At 43.0% G+C, this 22,730-nt stretch overlaps 1 protein-coding gene and 1 pseudogene across 4 annotated transcripts in view; both read left to right on the plus strand.

The window, feature by feature from the left end:
- Positions 1-22,730, plus strand: part of DPYS (dihydropyrimidinase) — a 99,401-nt gene that overhangs the window by 20,651 nt on the left and 56,020 nt on the right. For all 4 annotated transcript variants that reach the window (XM_069600399.1, XM_069600398.1, XM_069600400.1 and 1 more), the window contains exons 2-4: positions 7,527-7,685; positions 12,989-13,168; positions 14,689-14,878. In XM_069600399.1, the coding sequence (XP_069456500.1) occupies positions 7,527-7,685; positions 12,989-13,168; positions 14,689-14,878 (529 nt within the window). The remainder of the gene's footprint in view (positions 1-7,526; positions 7,686-12,988; positions 13,169-14,688; positions 14,879-22,730) is intronic.
- On the plus strand, positions 14,943-17,078 carry LOC138446253 (ATP synthase F(0) complex subunit C2, mitochondrial-like; annotated as a pseudogene).

Below are 22,730 nucleotides of genomic sequence, written 5' to 3' on the forward strand. Positions count from 1 at the left end.
AGGGCAATGGGAGGGAGGTTCAAAAGGGAGGGGATATATGTATACCTATGGCTGATTCATGTCGAGGTTTGACAGAAAACAGCAAAATTCTGTAAAGCAATTATCCTTCAATAAAAAATAAATAAAAAAAAAAAAACAAATAAAAGGGATTTCAGTTCAGTCACTCAGTCCTGTCTGACTTTTTGTCACCCCATGAACCGCAGCACGCCAGGCCTCCCTCTCCATCACCAACTCCCTGAGTCCACCCAAACCCATGTCCATCGAGTCAGTGATGCCATCCAACCGTCTCATCCTCTGTCGTCCCCTTCTCTTCCTGCCCTCAATCTTTCCCAGCATCAGGGCCTTTTCAAATGAGTCAGCTCTTCGCATCAGGTGGCCAAAGTATTGGAGTTTCAGCTTCAACATCAGTCCTTCCAATGAACACTCAGGACTGATCTCCTTTAGGATGGACTGGATGGATCTCCTTGCAGTCCAAGGGACTCTCAAGAGTCTTCTCCAACACCACAGTTCAAAAGCATCAATTCTTTGGTGCTCAGCTTTCTTTATGTCCAACTCTCATATCCATACCTGACCACTGGAAAAACCATAGCCTTGACTAGACAGACCTTTGTTGGCAAAGTAATGTCTCTGCTTTTGAATATGCTGTCTAGGTTGGTTATAACTTTCCTTCCAAGGAGTAAGCGTCTTTTAATTTCATGGCTGCAGTCACAATCTGCAGTGATTTTGGAACCCCGAAAAATAAAGTCAGCCACTATTTCCACTGTTTCCCCATCTATTTGCCATGAAGTGATCGGACTGGATTTCTAAAAGGGATTTAGAAGACAAAAGACAAAAGAGTTGCTTAATGCAGGACTGAGTGTTTGAACAAGCTCTTCCTTGAGAGGCAAATACTTAGTGGGAGGTACAGGTCTCCTTCCTACGTCTGAGTGTCCCCTTTAACTGAGATTACAGAATTGCCGCTGTGACACATGGCTCCCTGGACCCAGTGGAAAGAAGGGAGTATTTCAGCTCTTGAAATCATGTTCAGGGATTTGAGATAACTTTGGGCTGCCAGAGGACCATGGGTGACTAGAGAGACTGAAAAAGCCTCGAGGGACATAGGGAGGGACACTGATGGTGCCCAACCACTGTTGGCCAGGTCCCAGGGTAGCAGCTAGGATCCTTGTGGCAGATGGACGGATGATGCCCTTGTGGTTTGCAAAAACACAGATTCTGTTTTCTATCCATTGCCCATCCATCGATTTCTATCCATTGCTCTGGTCCGGGCTGTTCTTCCCCAGGCACTTTGTTCCCATTTTGAGATTTGAGGAATTGGAGGAAAGTGGGAAAGAGAAACAGAACAAGAAGAAACGGAAAGAGACAAATGTCTGCTCCTTTCCAGTTCATTAGGGATGTGAAGCATTTGTGATAAATATTTATTCATGATTAAATTATAGCTAGCCCCAGGAATATTAATTTGCTGTAATTTTAATAAAAGTGGCTGTTTGACCATCACATCTTCAGTTTCATAAGAGACTCATCATTACTTCATTTATATGGCATATATGCAGATATGAGTTTGTATCATATTATGTAAAACCTATGCTTAATATAATGCACCAGGCTTCCCTGGTGGCTCACATGGTAAAGAATCCTCCTGCAATGCGGGAGACATGGGTTCAATCCCTGGGTTAGGCATATCCCCTGGAGAAGGGAATGGCTACCCACTCCATCTGGCCTGGAGAAATCCATGGACAGAGGAGCCTGGTGGGCTATAGTCCATGTAATCACAAAGAGTCGGACATGACTGAACGACTTTGACTCACACTAAAACTATGTAAAATCTATTTTTTCATCTTTCGAAAGTTAGGCTTTTTTGTAGAAAATATAGCAACTATGGAAAATAAAAGTCAACTAGAGGAAAATGAAGACCCGTAAGCACGCCATCTAGAAACAGCCACTGAAAACGTTTCATGCTGACTCCGTCCTATTTTGTTTTCTTGCTAAGGGCTGGTATGTTCTGGAGCGTGTTGCTGTGGCTTCTCTCTCTCTCTCTCTGGTTATTTCCACCTACCTCAGGATGCCTCTAGCATCCTCTCCAAGGTTACTGCCACATCTTTCTCCTTTCTTCCTCCTGAGTGTCGTTCAGTATCAGGGCTGCATCTCTCTCTGTTCGCAAACAGAGTGGACCAGTGCCCGAGCACCTCACACGCAGGCTGCTCTCCACGGAACCCATGCTCTCTCTGAGGTGGGCTGCCCTCCTCTGTCCCTCATCTACCGCCTCAGTCACCCCAGACCTCCATCACCCTTGCAGGCTCCCCCGGCCTGCCTTCCTCTGAGGCTCACTGCTTCACACATGTTACTCATCTTTTCAAATATATTTATTTTTAACTGGAGGATAATTGCTTTACAGTATTGTGTTGGCTTCTGTCATACATCAACGTGACTCAGTCATCGGTATACATATGTTCCTTCCCTCTTGAACCTCCCTCCCACCTCCCCCTGCTTTTGAAGTACAGTCAGTTGATTTACAATATTATGTCAGTTACAGGTGTACAGCATAGTGAGTCAATGCTTTTGCGGATTATACTCCATTATAGGGTATTACAAGATAATGGCTATAATTTTCCATACTGTATAGTATATCCTCATTGCTGCTGTTTTATACATGCTTGTTTGTATCTCTCAGGCCTAATTGTCCCTCCCTGATTCCTACTCTCCTTAGATAACCACTAGTTTCTGTTCTCTGTGAGTCGGTCTCTGTCACTTTTCTGCTGCTTCTTCCTCGCGGACCCTTTTCTCAGAACTTCTGCCTGCTCTTGGCTGTTCGCGAGAGCACAGGCTCTGGAACCCAGTGACCTGGGTCCAGCCTAGCCTTTGTCATTCTCTAGCTGTGAGGACTAGGCAGTTATTCCATGGTGCTGTTCTCGGTTTCCTCAACTCTAAAACGGGGTCAATGATATGCCCTGCTGCAGAGCTGCTGAGATGGTTTAAACACTTAGAACATCAGAATAGTTCCTGGAACACAATAAGTACTCTCTACCAGTTAGATTTTATTACCATTAGTGGCAGCTTCGAGTGTATGTCCTGATACTAATTCAAATCCCAGCCTCCTCTGACTATTTCCCTTGGAATTTTCCAGCAGTCTCTTCCCTCTACCTCTTCTAGCATGCATGCTAAGTCATTTCAGTTGTGTCTGACTCTTTGCGACCCCGTGGACTGTAGCCCACCAGGCTCCTCTGTCCATAGGATTCTCCAGGTAAGACTACTGTAATGGGTTGCATGCCCTCCTCCAGGGAAATCTTCCCACGCCAGGGATTGAACCCGCGTCTCTTATGTCTCTTACATTGGCAGGTGGGTTCCTTACCACTTAACACCACCTGGGAAGCCCATCTCTTCTAGGAGCTTAGCAGTGTTAACTTCCTTTTAGCAGATGGTGATGGACTGGGAGGCCTGGTGTGCTGCGATTCATGGGGTCGCAAAGAGTTGGACACGACTGAGCAACTGAACTGACTGACAACTGATACTGTGTTTACTATGGAAGTGTACTTACTACCTGTTATTACCATCTGATTATTTTATTATAATTGTCTCCCCCTCTAGACTGTTTGACTATTCGTGGGTCTGATCATTTGTGTATCACATGGGGGAGTAACCAGGTGAACCACTGGTGGTTTAGTTTCTTCTGTTCAGTTGCTTAGTCCTTGCTCTGTGTAAGATCAAGGAATGGGCAGTGGCTAAACACAAGAAACTGGTGATGTGTGTTGCTTCCTGGAAGTCAGAATTGGAGGGAAGATTTTTCATTGCATTGTGCGTAACCACCCCCTTCACTCCATGTAATAGCTTACATAGGGTAGACTTTGGGGGGTAATAATTTTATTAAGATGTAATTCATATATAATGATATTTACTCATTTGGAGTGTGCAGTTTAATGTTTTTTAGTACATTCACAGAGCTGTGCAAACATCACCACATTTTTAGAACATTTTCATCTCCCTCAAAAGCCCAGTACCCTTTAGCTCTCCTCCCAAATTTCCCCAACCCCTTAACCCCAAGAAACTGCTAGTCTTCCTACTGTCACTGTGATTTATCCCTTTTGGACATTTCATGTAAATGGAATCATAGGATATGTGACCTTTTGTGACTGGCCTCTTTCACTTAGCATCATGTTTTCAGGGTTCATCTGAGCTGTAGCAGATGTATCAGAATCTCATCCCGTTTTATGGTCAAATAATATTTCATTGTATGAACACACCGTCTTTTGTTTATTCATTCAATAGTAGATGGGCATTTGGGTGGTTTCCACTTTTTGATTATTATGAGTAATGCTGCTCTGATTATCTGTGTACAAGTTTTTGTGTGGACATGTTTTCATTTCTCTTGGTTATCTACCTAGAAGTGGAATTGCTAGGTTGTATGATAACTCTATGAGGAACTGCCAAACTATTGTCCAAAGTGGCTGCATCATTTTATTTATATTCCCACCAGCACTGTATTTAGTTTCCCACATCCTGCATGTGATGAGACTTTTAATATGGAAAGAATTGTTCTTTAAGCTTGATTTTCTAGTTCAGTAGACACGGAAAAAGGTATTTTCTTTCAACACTTTAATTAACAGCACTTTCTATTAGAAAAATGCCCTTCATCCTCAAGGGATATCTGTGAGAAGACATTTTAGAAGGAAGAAGGTGAGAAGATTAATCTGCATTCAAATAAAAATACAGAACCTAAGGAATTTTTTCTGGTACTCTCATTATACCCATAGGGATTTCTTAAGAAATGCAAACATGTATTGTTTCATCATGCATAAGGCAATCGTTATCTAAAGATAGAGATAAAAGTACAGAATCCTGTATAAATAGTGAGATTTTTGAGAGCAGAATGAGTTGGACCAAATGACTTAAGGAAAAAATAAAAATCCACTGAAGTAAGCACGAAAAAAGAGATGGAATACAGCTGGTGTGTCTGCTGGAACCTGGGAGCACTCTGTGTCTGGGGAGGAAGGCTGTGGGGTCGGGGGTAGGGGAAGGTGACATGTGGGCAGACCCGGGAGAGAAGCTGGTGGCACTCCCTTCTGTGTTGTGACATGACAACATGTAACTTTGTTTCCTGGTGGTGAGATGAACTGACATATGAAAAGTGGGAAAATGCCTAATTTACAAAGGCTCATTGTGAGTTGAAGCTTATGAAGCACTTACCATGAACCAAACACCATGCTAAGCACTGTATATACATCACCTCAATTTAATCTTCCCAGCGACTCTATGGTTTAGGTACAATTATTGTCCTCACTTCACAGGTTAGGAATCAGAGGCACCCGGAGGTTAAGAAGTTGCTGTCTACTTTCCCCTGTTCATTGCAGGATTATTCACAAGTCAAGACATAAGTAAATTTACGTGTCCATCTATGAATGAGTGGACAAAGGAAATCTGTGTGTATACAATGGAATATCATTTAGAAAGAGGGAAATCCTGCCATTTGTGACAACAGAGACGGACCTTGAGGACGTTGTGCTGAGTGAAATAATATGAACTCGCTTATAAGTGGAATCTAAAAAAACCAAACTCAGAGAACCCAAGAGTAGAATGGTGGTTGCCAGGGGCTGAGACGAGGGTGCAGGGGGGGTGTGGGGGGGTGAGGGGTGGGGAAGGGGAGCTGTCAATCAAAAGACACAGACTTCAGTTACAAGATGTAGAAGTTCTGAGGACCTGATGCCCAGAGCAATACTGTACAAGGAAGGGAGGTACAAATGAACTAACAAAGGAAAGAGAACTTCCTTACTGGTCCAGTGGTAAAGACTCCACCTGCCAATACAGGGGATACAGGTTTGATCCTTGGTCTGGGAAGAGGCCACGTGCTGAGAGGCCACTAAGCCCATGAGCCACCAACTACTGAAGCCCACGCACACCTAGAGCCTGGGCTCTGCAAGGAGAGACACCATCGCAATGAGAAGCCTGTGCATCACAGCTCGAGAGCAGCCGCCGCTCTCCAAAACTAGAGAAAGCCCGCTTGCAGAAATGGAGACCCAGAGCAGCCAAAAATAAATAATAAATAAATTTAATTTTAAAAAGGAAGGAAGGAGTGAGGGAGTGAAGGAATTACTCAGAGTGTAATGTTGAAGCTGAGCTGTACCCTGGAACCAGTAAGCCTGTGTGGTCAATGCCCTTAACCCATGCGCTAGTATATCTCTGCGGGTGTGTTTTTCTTCACCTGCACCATTTGAACTGTGGTTGTTGTTCAGTTGCCCAGTCGTGTCTGACTCTTTGCAACCCCATGGACTGCAGCATGCCAGGTCTCCCTGTCCCTCACCATTTCCTGGAGTTTGCCCAAGTTTATGTTCACTGCATCGGTGATGCTGTCCAGCCGTCTCATCCTCTGATGCCTTCTTCTTCTGCCCTCAATCTTTCCCAGCATCAGGGACTTTTCCAATGAGTCATCTGTTCGAATCAGATGACCAAAATACTGGAGCTTCAGCTTCAGCATCAGTCCTCCCAGTGAATATTCAGGGTTGATCTCCATCAAGATTGACTGGTTTGATCTCCTTGCTGTCCAAGGGACTTTCAGGAGTCTTTTCCAGCACCACAGTTCGAAGGCATCATTTCTTTGGCATTCTGCCTTCCTTACGGTCCAGCTCTCACAACTATACGTGAGTATTCAACCATTGTTTGACTGCAACAGTTAAAAACATACTTAACCATCTTGTAATAAAATCAGTGTCAATGATTAGTCAAAGACATTTGATTTAATAACTTAATAGTTTTTAATCCAGTCATAATGTAATGTAGTCTAATATGCCAAAGAGACTAGAAGTCTCAAGGCAGATCATGCAGGGCCTTGTAGACCAGGTTAAGGTTAAAGGCTATCCCAGGGGCAGTGAGAAGCATTCAGTTTCAAGTCTTGGAGTCAAGAGGTCACACTTGTGCTTTGAAATTTCCTTCTAATTGCAGTGAAGGGGTTTGTATTGGAGGAAGTAATAGCAAAACTGGGGGTGTAAGGAGCAAGCCGAGGGGTGACACTAAGGCCAGAGCACTGGAGATGGATGAGAGGGGACGGCTGAGGATTAAGAAACGATTCAGAAGTTGCCGAACGAAGACCAGCTGGGAATCACGTGAGTCTTCTGAGAGTCTGTGTGGAGCCCAGTGTCGTTAGAGATACAGTTCTCCGAGGCTGACTCTAATGAAGTGGATTTTACAGTGATGAATACAGTTTTCTTGAGAAGGAAAATGTTTGAATCGTCTCCGTTTTTCCTTTTTGGCTTTTCTTTACAGCCTCCACTCTGTTTTCTTTGGATCAAAGCCATTTTCATTTCACCAGACGTGTCATTCTTTTTGCAGAAGCTATTCCAGCTCTTTTGATGCTTCAGACTTTAATTTACAGAACATCTATTCATGTCTCTCCAGATCTTTTACACAGGCAGCATCTTTGTGCAGATTCCTGGACCCGTCAAATTTGCCCAAGTGCTTGTAAACGCATGCTGTTCAAGGAGATAAATGACTCAACTGGAAAACCGATGGCTAACCTGTTGAACCTCTCTTTGTGATTTCAGGCTGCCCTCGCAGGAGGCACCACCATGATCATGGATTTTGCTATTCCACACAAAGGCCACTCCCTCATTGAAGCCTTTGACACCTGGCGAAGCTGGGCTGACCCCAAAGTCTGCTGCGACTACAGCCTGCATGTGGCAGTGACGTGGTGGAGTGACCAGGTGAACCATGAAGGGGTCCGGTTTCTTCTAGTTAGTCTTTTAGTCATTGCAAACATCAGGGAACGGGCAACGTCAAAACATAAGAAACCAGTGATGTTGGTTGCTTCCGGGAACTCACAATTGGAGGGAAGGCTTTTCATTCCATATTCTTTCGTACCATTTGAGTTTTGAACCCTGTGAAGTATCATCAATTGAGAGAACTACAAAAATAAAAAGCATACGAAGAGAATGGGATAAATCCCTTATACTGATTCACAATAGTCTTTCCTAATATTTAAGTCATGAATTGTAAACACTTTAAATGCAATTTTTAAAAGTACTGGACTTTTCAACTTCAACATCTCCGGGCACTTTTAAGCAGTCTTTTCCCACAGATTAGACTTCAGTTAGATAAATGTTTTTAACATCTGGAAAGAAACCAAGGAAGGGACAGACCAGGAATGTGTTCAAGGGCTTCTCCCAGCTGTGCACTAAGCTGGTACTCTGTTAATATCAACTCCCGGTCAGATCATTTCAAAATAGAGTTTCCACAGTCTTCTGTATCTGCTCATTATTTTAGACCATGGCAGAAATGATAACATGACTGAGATAGAAAAGACAGTTTTGTGAATTGTTAAAATGTGCTTATTTTCCCCATGAAAACATGTATGTGTACTTTGGAAGAAACTTTTATTTGTGATTTAAATCAATAGCATGTTTTCCACATTGGACTTAATTCAGAAATCTTTTTGCTAGAAAGGGCTCATGGGCTGACTTTATTTGAAGTCACCATGTAACTTATGTCCCTACTTCCTCCCAAAATTTGGGTTGTAGACACTAAGTTAATATAAAACAAGTAATCAGATAGCTCAGCAAACAAAGTAGCAAGGTTTAGAGTCCAGAGAAAAAGTTAATTTTTTTCCAGAAACGGCATTCTAAATGAGGCATCTGACCTCTTCATGCGTTTAAGGTCTTCCTGCCTTCCTTCTTCTCTCCTGCCCCTCCTTCTTTCCCTTCTCCCTTCCTCCTTTCCTCTCACTCTTGTTTTATAAGATAGAGCAAAGGTGAAGATGCTTGCTCGCACCAGTGTTTCTCACATTTTAATATGGAAATGATTCACCTGGCGTATGCTGTCACAGTACAGATTATGTTCAGTGAGTGCATTGGTTTGCTAGGACGGCTCTAACAAAGAATTACAAACTGGGTGGCTGAAACAACAGAAATGTACTGTCTCACATTTCAGGAGACTCACAGCCTGAGATCGAGGTGTTGGTGCGGTCGGTCCCTTCTGAGAGCTGTCAGGGATAATCTCAAGCCTCTCGCCAACTTCTGGTGGTTTGCTGGCAATCTCCGGTATTCTTTGATTTGTAGGAACATCACCTGAATTTCTGCCTTTGTTTCCCATGATGTTCTCTGTGTATGTGTGTGTGTGGCTAAATTACCCCTTTTTATAAAGACAGCAATCATATTGAATTATGGTCCACCCTAGTGACCTCATCTTAATTGATTACTTTGGTAAATACCCTACTTCCAAATCTTGCCCTGAAACAAGGAGACCGCCTGATATTTCTCCAGCAAAGATGGGCATGTTTGAGATCAACCGAAGAACTGCAGTTCAGGGTCTACAAACATGTTGAGCCACGTGGAAGTCCCCACAGGGCAAGAGAAGGCGCAGGCTTTCCTAGAGGGGAGAGGGAAGTTGGGAGGGCTCCAGTAAACAGAGCCCATGAGTTTTCATTCTTCTGGTCCCTGCCGAGAAAGAAGGGGATCCTTTCTTCTGCGTTGACATGCAGGTATGAGAGCTCCCCCTTCTGGTCTCTCGACTCTACTTAATTGAGTGAGTGAAAATCACTCAGCTGTGTCCGACGTTTTGCAGCCCCATGGACTGCCAGGGTCCTTTGTCCAGGGAATTCTCCAGGCCAGAATGCTGGAGTGGGTAGCTGTTTACTTCTCCAGGGCATTTTCCCAAACCCAGAGATTGAACCCAGGTCTCCTGCACTGCAGGCGGATTCTTCACCATCTGAGCCACCTTCTATTTATTAATTTTTTTATACAAGTCCGAGGTGGTGCTGGGCTTCCCAGGTAGTTCTAGTGGTAAAGAACTTGCCTGCCCAGGTAGGCGACGTAAGAGATCCCTGAGTCGGGAAGACTCCCAGGAGGAGGGCATGGCAACCCACTCTAGTATCCTTGTCTGGAGAATCCCATGGACAGAGGAGCCTGGTAGGAGTCCACAGGGTCCCAAAGAGTTGGATGTGACTGAAGTGACTTAGGATGCATGCACAAGGTCACATTTGGTACTGGGGGCTAGGATTTCAACCTATGAATTTATGGGGACACAGTCAACCCGTAGTAGGTCTGGAGCAGAGATTCTGCATTTCTAGTAAGCTCCCAGGTGATGTTGCTGTTGCTGTTCAGGTACCACACTTTTGGAATAACAAGGCTTAAACTACTATGCCTGACCGTTGGGACTCACCCACGGATAGGGATATGGGTGACAGGGATGTTTAACAAGGTCATCTGCAGAAAGGCTCTTCTACTCTGGGAGGCATTGGTATTTCACTTGAGCAATGTGGGTTGTACTTGGGAAGCCCGTAGTGTGAATTTTCTAACAGTCTAGAGCATTTTCCCCCCACTATAAAAATAATAGACTCATGGTAGAAAATTAGAACTTATAAAAAAGTTTTTAAAAAGGAGGCACATTAAACCAAGTTCTACCTTTGCTGTTGTCACTTAATGCATCTTGAAACTCATTCCATCATTTCAGTGATGTTCACTCTCAACATTTTGGTGTTTTCTGCTCCTTTTCATTCATTATTCATCCAAGAGAAAGTTTTTGAGTGGCCACTATGGACCAGGCACTGTTCTAGGATACAGCAACAGATGAACTGTACAAGCTTAGCTTACATGCATACTCAGTTGTGTCTGACTCTTTGCGACCCCACGGACTGTAGCCTGCCGGGCTCCTCTGTCCATGGGATTTTTCAGGCAAGAGTACTGGAATGGGTTGCCATTTCCTTCTCCAGGGGATCTTCCCCATCCTGGGATTGAACCGGGGTCTCATGTGTCTCCTGCTGGGGTAAAGACTGATTCTTTACCCCAGAGCCACCTGTGAAGCCCAAACTGTACAAAGCCCCTTCTCATATCAGGTGGAAATTCTAGAGGAGGACGCAGGTCGTCAACAAGTAAATATATTATATGCCAGCTGATAAAGTGCCATGGAGAAAAGTGAAACAAATTAGTAAAAGAGTAAACAGTGATGGAAGTCAGTAACTTAACATGTGATACTGTCATTTTTAAAACTTTGCTGATACAATAGGAAAAGAGTGCTTTGTTTTATTTTGCACTTTTAATGAGTAGGAAGTTAACATTTTTATTTGAATTTACAGTTTGAACTGTAAATAACATTTTTCATCTAGAATGTTAGGGTTTTTCTTATCAAGTAGAAGCAGCAATAACTCTAACATTTTTATTAACTAAGCAGTAATCCTATCCTTGTTACATATTTTTTATGTTATATATGTTTGTTTTATATGTATATGTGTACATTTTTTATGTGTATGCATGTGTTTTTCAACTTGTAGAAATTGCAGCAGTTTTATTTGGTCAAACCTTCTGACAGAGAAGCCTGGTAGGCTACAGTTTATGGGGTCGCAAAGAGTCGGACATGACTGAGCGACTTCACTTCACTTCACTTCACTTCTGACTTTTCCATTGAAATTATTAGTCATTGTTGAGAGTAGAGATGAAGGCAATTACCTGCGAAGGCAATTACTAAACTAGTTTTGATCCTATCTTGTCTCTTATCATTGGTATGATATTATGATTTATAAGAAGAAATTCACATCTGGTCTTTGTCTCCATTTCTGGCACAGAGATCCTAAAATCCTTGGAATTTCCTACATGATTGAGGGCACTGAAAGGGTCTATTATGTTAAGTGAAGTGAAAGTCGCTCAGTCGTGTCCAACTCTTTTCGACCCCATGGACTATACAGTCCATGGAATTCTCTAGGCCAGAATACTGGAGTGGGTAGCCTTTCCCTTCTCCAGGGGATCTTCCCAATTCAGGGATTGAACCCAGGTCTCCCTCATTGCAGGCGGATTCTTTACCATCTGAGCTACAAGGAATTAAAGAGGTGATTTTTAGACACCACCTAAGGATAGGGGCTGATTGACCCAGGAGCCAACTGTGTGATTAGATGGTTGAAAATTTCAGTCCCCCCCAACTGACCTGTGAGGTGGGGAGAAGGGCTGGAGGCTGGGTTAGTTGCCTGAGGCCAATGCTCTAATCAGTCATACCTGTGTAATGAAGCCTTCACAGAACCTAAAAGGATAGGATTTGGAGAGCTTCAAGGATGCTGACCGAGTGGAGGTTTGGGAAGAGCCGTGCTCTCAGAGGACACAAGCCCTGGGCCCTTCCTCCATTCCTTCGCCTATAAAGTATCTCTTCCCTCTGATGTTCGTCTGTATCCTTTATCATGTCCTTTTATAGTAAACTGGAGATCCAGTGAGTACAATGTTTCTCTGAGCTCTGTGAACCACTGCAGCAGATTAATTGAACCTGAGGAGGGGGCTGTGGGAACCCCTGATTTATAGCTGGTTGGTCAGAAGTGCAGGTGACAACCTGGACACCCCCATAAGACTGAACTCTTAAACTGTGGAACATGGTGCAGTCTCCAGGTAGCGTCAAAATTGAGTTGAGTTATAAGATACCTCCTGGCTGATGTCTGGAGAACTGCTTGGTGGTGTGAAGGAACCCCCAATCTCTCACACATTGGAATTGGTGATCAGAACCTTTGAGTTGGCAACCCAGAGGGCTCCAGGGGCTTCCCACTGGTTCAGAATCTTTCACCTCCAGGAGCTGCCAGTGGGTCACTTCACATCTTCCACCACCTCCGTCTTCTAATTCATCCTGTGGGGTTCAGATTTGACCCCAAACCTTACCTCACATTAGCTCTGATTCCTTCCAGAGACATGACTGCTTTTGTTGCTACCAAATGGTTGTCTTTTCATGTTCTAGAATAATTTCTTCCCATCTCAGTACCTGTTTCTCTAGATACTGAGAATTTCATATCTAAGTGTAAAAGTGAAGTATTTGGGGGAGGGGGAGTACTATTAACTCTTTCATGATTTAAAAGCATCATAGCCACAGCAGTTCATCAGATGAAGTCTGACCTAGGGGAACGATCAAGGCCTTAATTATATTTTTCTGGAGTTCAACTGATGTCCTCATTTTACTTTTATTTTCTTCTGAATGCAGCATTTTGGAGAATGCTGATATTATCTTTAAAGGGTGACATTTTGCTGTGATTGTGGTGCCCTTTTAGGTTAAAGAAGAAATGAAAATCCTTACCCAGGATAAAGGGGTGAACTCCTTCAAGATGTTTATGGCTTATAAAGATGTGTACATGGTGAGGGATGTGGAGCTGTACGAGGCCTTCTCTCGGTGCAAGGAGATTGGAGCCATTGCTCAAGTTCATGCCGAAAATGGAGATCTAATTGCAGAGGTAGGTAATTACCTTCCAGGGCTTCCAGAGAAGGGAAACTGCCCATGAGTTAAGGGGAAGATGACTGGCCCCAAGTAGGTAAATTCATTCAAAGGACTAGAAGAAAGGAAATTCAAGAACTAATTTTCTGTAACTTGGAAACACTTGACTCCAATTACTTGCTGTCCTTGATGAGTTTTTTGCAGGTGGTATATGCGCTGGAATGAGGAGTTCCCTTTTTCACAGCAGCCATTAGACCTCAAACAAGGTTTATTCTAAAAGCACAGATATTTTTCTTTGTGTCCCCAGGACTTTTTTTTTTCATTTAAAGTATGCTCAAGCTGCTGGTTCAGAATGCCAAAGTGTGGGCATCAGCATAATCTGATGACTTAAGCAGAGCATTAGGTAGCTGTTTTAAGCCCCACTCTTTTCAGAAATTGGGTATTAAAATGTGCTCTGGATGAATCTAGATGTATTTATTTCTCATGTTAGCTCCATCATTAATGCCAAAAGGGTACACCATCTGCAAGATTTAAAGAGCTGTCTCTTACCCTTTCTATTGGTTGATCTTTCTCTCTCCCTGGGCTCAGTTCCCATTAAAGTCCGTGAGAGGGTGGCCACATGGCCAGAAGGTGGGGGGGATGATACGAGAAAAGCATGAGCTGTAAGCTCAAACAGACCGGGGTGTAAACTGGACTCTTCCACATCTTAGCTGTATGACACCGGGCACATCGTTTTGACACTCTGTCTTGACTTCCTGCCTTTCTTGTAAGGAAGAAATAACACTTCTGGAGAGGAGAAATATTGATCTAATATCATTCTGTGGGATAGAGGAGAAGGCAGTGAAGAGTAAAGAATAGAACTAACTACATAATAGCATGAGTCATTTCAAGAAGAATCTAATATGGGGGACTGGAATACTTTGTTTTTTTTTTTTTTTGTTCTGAACCAATGTCTTAAATACGGACACTTTCTTTTCAAAGGGGCTTCCCTGGTAGCTCAGCTGGTAAAGAATCCGCCTGGAATGCAGGAGACCCCGGTTCTATTCCTAGGTCTTTTCAAAGAATGTGATTAGAACAGACCTCAGATCTTCACCTTTTCAATCAAAATAATTTAATTGTGAAATATGTATACAAAAAGTTAAAAACATGCCATCAAAGTAGTGGGGTTCCCAGATGGCTCAGTGAAGAGCCCGCTTGCCAAGCAGGAAACATGTGTTCTATCCCTTGGTCAGGAAGATCCCCTGGAGAAGGAAACGGCAACCCACTTTAGTATTCTTGCCTAGGAAATCCCATGAACAGAGGAGCCTGGCGGGCTACAGTCCATGGGGTCACAAAGAGTCAGACACAACGACTAAACAGCAACAAATCAGAGTAGTAGATTATTTTTTACCAAAAACACACACTGTATACGCACACGTTCACACACACCTATGCCAGACAGATCTAAAATTAAAAGCTGGCAGTGTATTTATTTCACATAATGATGGAATTTGTCATTAGCAAAGCTTTCTCCCATGTATGTTCCTGCTGCCTTTTCAGGGAGCAAAGAAGATGTTGGCATTGGGGATTACAGGTCCCGAGGGCCATGAGCTGTGCCGTCCAGAAGCAGTCGAGGCAGAAGCCACTCTGAGGGCCATCACCATAGCCAGCGCCGTGAACTGCCCTCTCTACGTCGTGCACGTGATGAGCAAGTCTGCGGCAAAGGTGGTGGCAGATGCCCGGAGAGATGGTAATTCCTGAATTGTACCCTCCCTTAGGACTCAATACTGTTAGCTGAAGAGTAAGGTGAAATAATGGCAAAAAGAAAGCTGTCCAGCATTTCCATAATTTTTCTTCCTGCCTTTTTATTAGCATCCTTTGTGTTTTCTCCCAGTCTTACACAGGTCTGTCTGTTTTTGCCCTCCTTCAGTCACAAGCCCCAACCTTCACACCGCTAACTACCAGTTCTCTAGGGCTTTCCAGGTGGCACTAGTGGTAAAGAACCCACCTGCCAATGCAGGAGACATAAGAGATGTGGGTTCCATCCCTGGGCTGGGAAGATCCCCTGGAGGAGGACGTGGAAACCCACTCCAGTATTCTTGCCTGGAGAATCCCATGGACAGAGGAGCCTGGTGGGCTACAGCCTATAGGGTTGCACAGAGTCAGACCAGTTCTCTAGTGAACTTCAAAGAACACTTCCAATACCTGAGTCAGGGTGATGCAAGGCACATAGTAGGTGCTCAACACATTTCTTTTGAACCAAATTAATTTGTCTCATAGCAACTTGGGCATTGGCACAATGGAAATAATCATCCAAATAGTGTTTTTATGATGATATTTTACGATTTTTAACACAAAGGTATTTTTACTCTAAATTGTTTAATTGCCTCAGTTCTATAATTTAATATGTGCTGGTGGTGGTGGTTTAGTTGTAAGTCGTGTCCGACTCTTGAAATCCCGTGGACTGTAGCTGTTCAGGCTCCTCTGTCCATGGGATTCTTCAGGCAAGAATACTGGAGTGGGTAGCCATGTCCTTCTCCAGGGGATCTTCCCGACCCAGGTCTTATGCAATCATTTAAAAAGAAAGAGAAAATCTGCTCTTGGTAAGACTTAAGGAAGGAAATAATTTCATTCATTGGCCAGTACTGGGAAAGGAAGGATGAAAAACAAATAAGATATATTTTATTCAACACTTTAGACACTCCTGGGAGATGGTTGTGGTTTCTCTCACTTTTAGGAAACCAGATAACCAGAAAGAACTGTATAACTCATCCTGGCTGCAGTTTTATAATATAGATTTTTAAAACCAGGAAAATAGATTTGGCATGTCCATAATTGACATTAGGATAAATTTTTTCCACGTTACTTCTTGTTGCTTGAATTTCACTAAGAATTTTGGGCAAGCTAAATGCATTTTTTAATGCAATATATCAAATTAAGAGTAACCTCAGTTTCACACAGGAGTTGATAAGATCTGACTACCAGCCCACCCCTCTCTGTTTTCTCTGCACTGGGAACAGCTCTCCTGAAACAGCCCTTCATGCCCTGAAATTGTACATTTGTGCCAAGTTTGTCTCCACTCCCTCCTTGATCAACTTCCCAGGTAGCACTAGTGGTAAAGAACCCATCTGCTAGTGCAGGAGACACAGGAGATGGGGGTTCGATCCCTGGGTCGGGAAGATTCCCTGGAGGAGGAAATGGCAGCCCACTCCAGTATTCTTACCTGGAGAATCCCATGGATGTGGACAGAGGAGCCTGGTGGCTACAGTCCGTAAGCTTGCAAAGAGTCAGACACGACTGAAGCGACTTAGCACGTAGGCATGCCCTCCTTGACCAGGAGAACCTCTCCACTACTGAGCTGGTCACTTTCTGCAGGGGTACTAAAAAGACCGGCGACACTGACAGCTGAGGGCTGCAGTAGCTCGGCAGCCCCATGTTCCCTGACCACTTCACTTATTCCTAGCCACAGCTTCCAGACCAGTGCCATTTCAAGGGACATTGACACAGTGGTTAAGTTCACTGCAGCTGGGGCTGCCGCAGTAGGGGTGCCTGGCTGCAGGATTGGAATTAGGACTATGTTTGGGAGTCTCAGGCTTCCCTGGGGGGCTCAGATGGTAAAGAATCTGCCTGCATTGCAGGAGACCGGGGTTCAATCCCTAGGTCAGGAAGATCCCCTGGAGAAGGGAATAGGAACCCACTCCAGTATTCTTGCCTGGAGAATTCTATGGACAGAGGAGCCCGGTGGGCTGCAGTCCATAGGGTTGCAAAGAGTTGGACACAAATGAGCAACTAACACTTTCTACTTTCCTTTGGGAGCCTCATCATTGGTTTTGGGAGGAACCCTTCTCTAAAGCAGCAGCTCTTCTACACCATTCTGGGCTTTGCCCTCTCTGAGGCCATGGGGCTCTTTTTGCCTGATGGGGGCCTCTGTCTTCCTCTTCGCCATGTGAAGGAGCCATTTCCGCCTCACACAGCTCTTTCTCCCGTGTCTCCTTTTCCCGTACTTCTCCAGGCAGCCTGGGGAAAATGGTTGGCTCAGGGCTTGAAAGAAGGAAGACAAAATAAATACTGTATTCATAAGAAAAGAAGATCTTAGTACCAGCCATTTCTGGTTGCTTTTTTTCTGCCATATATAATTTCAGTATTAAAGAACACAGCACTTCAAAAAGAACCTTTACTTCAATTTTATTAATCATTATAGCTTTAGATTTTGCCACCAGGTGGCACTGTTGCTAGCTCTATGAAATTGGTTTTCTCTATTTTCTGGTAAGTGATGTATCATATCCTTTAGCTTGTCTGTGAGGTCTGTAATATAAGAATATGATTTAAGAAACAGCAAAATCAGCAGAAATGGTCAATCTTAACCCACAAGCAATATATGATTTTGACCATTCTGTCAGGAAACAGTTTCTGGATCCTGAGTATTTATTTTGGTTTGGGATAGAATTCCATTAGCCGCAGAATAAGTCTAGGAAAGATTTTAGGATGTAAATCATAGGTAGAAAATTATTAAAATTAATTATGAATATCTTAGTATTACTTTAAATATAATTTTATATTTTGAATATGTAAACCATTTACCTGGTCCAAAAATCAAAGTGACACATTAAAAGATGTATTCTCAGAGAAGTCTTGCTTCCTTCCTAGCTGCTTCATCCCACAGCCCATAGTTAATTATTGCATTACTTTATTTCTGGGCCACCCTTGCAGTGTTTTTTTTTTTTTTAAGAACATATGTGTCTTATTTTTCTTTCTCTCCTACTTGAAAGGTAAAATACACAGTGTTCTCTATCTTGTTTTTTCCTGTTTGAAAATATGTCCTAAAGGTCAGCTCATGTTAGATATAGAGAGCTTCCTCATTCTTTTCTACAGGTGCAAAGCTTGACGCTATATTTTTCTACTAGTCTCTAATGATGGATATCTGAGCTGTTTCTGATTTTTAGCTGTTACAGATAAAACCACAGTGATGGCCTTATGCATATGTTATTTCATATATGTGGAAGGTATAGTGGGCTTCTATTACTGCTATAACGCATGATAGCAAGCATAATGGCTTGCAACAATATAAATTTATTATCATATAGCTCTGGAGGGTGGAAGTCTGAAATAGGTAACAATGGCTGAAACCAAGGTGTCAGCGGGCTGTGTTCCTTCTGGAGGCTCCAGGGGGAATGCCCTTCCTTCTCTAGCTTCTAGAGACCAGCTACTTTCCTTGGTTCCTATCTCCCTTCCTCTTCTTCACAGCCAGCTGTGGTGGGTGGAGAACATTCCTTTGTTCTGATCTCTCTTTAAGGATCCTTGGATTATATTGAATCCAGGATACTCTCCCTCTCTGAAGATCTTTAAGATCTTTGAAGTCTCTCTGCTATGTAGGTAACATACTCACAGGTGGCAGAGATTAGGTCATGGACATCTCTGGGGCATCGTTATTCTATCTTCCACAACAGGGTAGCCTCACTAGAAACAGGACTGCTAGTTCAAATACTTTTTGGACATTGCTAAAAAGTCCCTTAGCATTGGACATCACTTTGCAAGGTGGTTATAAGTATGAAATACTTAAAATCTCAACCCAAATGCTCTAGTTGAGTCAGATGTACTATAATAACGCTTATGAAGTTATTCCAGCATGCAATTGTTAGGGGCAGCAGAGGTCCAGAATAAACTAGCATGCGAGATTATTCCATCGCTGGCACGTAACCTCTCACAGGTGACCAAGCAGTGTCAGACCATTCACATGGTGACCACGTCAGCCAACCCGAGGGCAGGTCCATGGGGAGTACAGAGTGACAGGAGCTGGTGGGCACAGTGGCCCTTTTACAGTAGATTCGTTTACTCCGTCCTCATTATCTCACATAATTTCTGAATGTAAAAGAGCAATGCGCATCTATTCATCATTATCTTGCTTAAAAAAGGAATGATTCAGCCTTCCAGATTTGTAATATGAAGGTTTCCTATCAGTAAATCCTTTTGCAAGCCCATTCGGTGATCCAGGGCCTTGCCACTCAGAGTGTGGTCCCTGGAAGACAACACTGACATCCCCTGAGAGCTCGTTAGAGATGCAGATCCTTGGACCTCAGGCCAGATGCACTGAGTTGGAATGTGGCCTTATAACCAGAACCCCAGGTGACTCACATGCATACTAAATGTGAGAATCATTGCTCCCGGAGGCACAAAAGAGATCCAGTTATTAATTGTCTCTATTGTAGTTGCCTAGAAATACAACACTCTCATTATGTTGGATTTTATTGTTCTATTGCCAACTATATACCCAGAAGATAGCAACCTGAGGGTCAACGACTATAACAACCAACTTTGTTTGTTGAGTGCTTAATATGTACTTGGCACATATTTCAATATATCTTGTTTCAAGTTTTATTTATATTATCTCATTAATACACTCTAACATACGTTATCTTTTCAAATTGTCCTAACAATGCTTCAGGCAAAATTTTATCACTGTTTTGCGATTGATGAAATTGAGGATCAGGAAAGTTTGGTAAATTAAGCCCAAGTTCACTTTACTAGTACGTGCTAAAGCTGGGATTCAAGTCTGTTCAACCCTGAAGTCCACATTTTTTATTACTCTTTACTCTGTTCAAGAAGAAATTGGGTTACAGTGTTGGGAAATGCAGATGTCAAGTTTGTATTTAATTGGTTTTGCTTATTGGCCTTACATTTTTTAGAGGCATATTTAAAATGTTATTATCATTCTGTTATTTATCATTGTTAAGAGAAAAAAATGCCAGAAATGGAAATGATGAAGACTGTATTAAGTAAGAAGTAAGCATTCTATCTCTCAGCTCAGTCTTGGAACTAGAAATTTTTAACCATATCTATTTTTTGTTGTTGTTGTTGTTGGTTTCCTCCAAAATCCTAAGCCCTAAATTTGTAAGTAGTGACTTAAAATTTTTTGACAGTATCACTTGACTCTAAGTGGTGAAAAAAGAGCAGTCTAACTTACACAAATCTAACCCTCCTGAGTTTTGTTAGTAGTAAATGTCACTTCAAATAATATTACTTAAATTTATGTGTTTTGGCTAATTTTTTTGTGTGTGGGATCTCTTTGTTATCTACTAGGCTGAAAAGAAACTGAGAGGCCCAGTATTATCCCCTCTGTCTCCTCCTGACTTCTGTCATTCCGTTATTATCTTTACGTGGATGGGAGTTCCAGCATTTGTAGTTGGCTCTATAATTGGGCTTCCCAGGTGGTGCTAGTGGGAAAGGAACCGCCTGCCAGGGCTGGAGACGTGAGAGATGTGGGTTGGATCCCTGGGTCAGAAAGATCCCCTGGAGGAGGGCATGGCAACCCACTCCAGTATTCTTGCCTGGAGAATCCCCATGGACAGAGGAGCCTGGTGGGCTGCAGGCCATGGGTTTGCTAAGAGCTAGACAAGACTCGGACACGACTGAGCAACTTCGGCCCTTCTTTTTGTGTTGTTTGTTTTTTCTTCAAGCGTCCGGTGATCCTGGGCTGTCCGTGTTCATGACTGGACGGTGCAGGGGATAGAGCAGGGAGCTGGTGTGGGCTTCCTCCACTGTTGAGCGAACTCTGCCCCCAGATGAGAGCGCCGGCAATGAGACTCTGGGCTTTGCGAGTGTAAATGGGGCATGGTCACTGGTGAGCTTTGGTTTTAGGTATAGGGGCTTCACTCTATGGCATCAGCACCACCTTAGGAAGCTTAGTTCGCCGGACAGAGGTGGGGACGGGGGCTAACTGCCCCATCTCATCCCCTGTCCCACGCTCACTGCCCTCCCCACCCCAGGAAGAATGTTCGTCATGACCCTTCTGCCCCTCTGAGTTCAGCTGTTGCCGCCACTGCTTCCCGTTAGAAGCACTGCAGACCCATCTGCTCTCTGACTTCCTACAGGCTGACTCCGGTCAGCCACGGCCCCTCTTTTGTTCCCAGCACAGCTCTGGATTTTGTCCATCTGTTGTGCATCTTCACCAGCGTTTGATGTGAGCTGGAAAGCAAGAGAGGGGAATACATGTTCAGTGAATCAACTTTCATTCAAAGCCTGATGGTTCCCTTTGTTCATACCTTGATCTTTCCCTTTAGGGTTCAGCACCTGCAATAAAAAGTAAAAAGCAGGTTATAGGGGAAAGAATAAAGCTTCCCTATGCACGCCATTGAAAGCTTGAGTTGCCTTTGACAGTTGGCAAGGAATTTCAGTTTCGTGTTTATTTCAAGTCTCAGTTAATCAAAGTTGAGCAACTAGATCTAGGCTAGTTCCCATCCACTAGTGCAAAAATGAAGCAAGGGGGTCAGAAGGCTGCCCCTAGAGTGTTATCCTTTTCTTCCAGAAGTTGCTCTATACCTCCAGTAAAAAGTTGGGTGAACCAGCTGAAATTGTACCTCGTATGGAAGTTCCCATCTGCCTACTCTCAGATCTCTTTCATTCACTGCTCACTCTTTGTCTAAACAGTACATGTGTCAGTACAGGTGATTTGCTTCAATGACAGAGGTACTTTTTACTTTGGTTTGAGTAGCTTTGGTTATCCATGTTCCTTTTTTTTTTTTTGCCACATATTGACATATGGGATTATTAATAGTGTTTAAAAATTATTGCTCACCTCTCCTCCCCACCTCCCAGTAGAACATGGATGCACATGAATTCAGTATTTTTCTGGTGCTTTGCTTAGAATGCTGGTGATTTCTCTCTGCAACTTACTTGATGCTCTCTTTGGTGTATATCTGTTATAATTTGTTTACCAATTAATGACTGAAATTTTTAATACTAATTTCTCTATATAACTTGTTTCAATTTGTCTTAATAAAGCTTAATTCTGTTTTATATCCATATTCATGTCTTTTGGGTATAAATATGACTCTCACTTGAACTTTTTAATAAAATGTTTTGTTTATACTTCATAAAAAATGAAGTTATTGGATGCCTAATATATGCTTGACACTGCTCTCGGCATTGAATTTGCAAAGATGATTAAGATAATTTTGATTCTCAAGCAGCTTACAATGAACTGGGCTACTTTATGGTTGAGTTTTTCTGTTGTTCATTTGATTTTGGTTTGACACTTGTAGAAAGCTTTATTTTTCAGGCTTATTGCTGTAAAATACAAACTTCTCTTCCAGGGAGGTTTAGATGTCCTATTTTCCATTTTATTTAAACTCTACCTCCCCCTCCTCACGTATTCCTCTTGTGTTTGGGACTAAGGTGGAGAAAGGGCCACACAGAGGCCTCTCTCTGCCTGTGTGTTTATGCTGCCTCCTGCTTTTTGGTGCCGAGTAGAGTGAATCAAATCTCACTTACACAAGTACAATGAGCTGATGCTTGGTAACCGGTACTTTTCCTAAGAAAAGATGATGTGTGCCTGAGTCGAGATGGATTTGAATCTCAGACTTCCTTTATTCTTTCCTGTGCGTGAACATCTGAACCCTCCTTGTCCTTAAATTTAGAACATGGTGATTTACCTTATGTCTAATTGCAAACCAATTCAAGACTGCCCAGTTTAAAACACTTAAAAAAACAAAGAAGAAGAAAGAGAGAGAGAACTGACCATAAGAAAACTAATGTTTGCTGCTGCAATAAAGCACCACAGACTGGGTGGCTTAAACAACAGAAACTGATTGATTTCTTTACCATTC

The sequence above is a fragment of the Ovis canadensis genome, chromosome 9 (assembly GCF_042477335.2).
Source record: "Ovis canadensis isolate MfBH-ARS-UI-01 breed Bighorn chromosome 9, ARS-UI_OviCan_v2, whole genome shotgun sequence".
Lineage (NCBI taxonomy): Eukaryota > Metazoa > Chordata > Mammalia > Artiodactyla > Bovidae > Ovis > Ovis canadensis.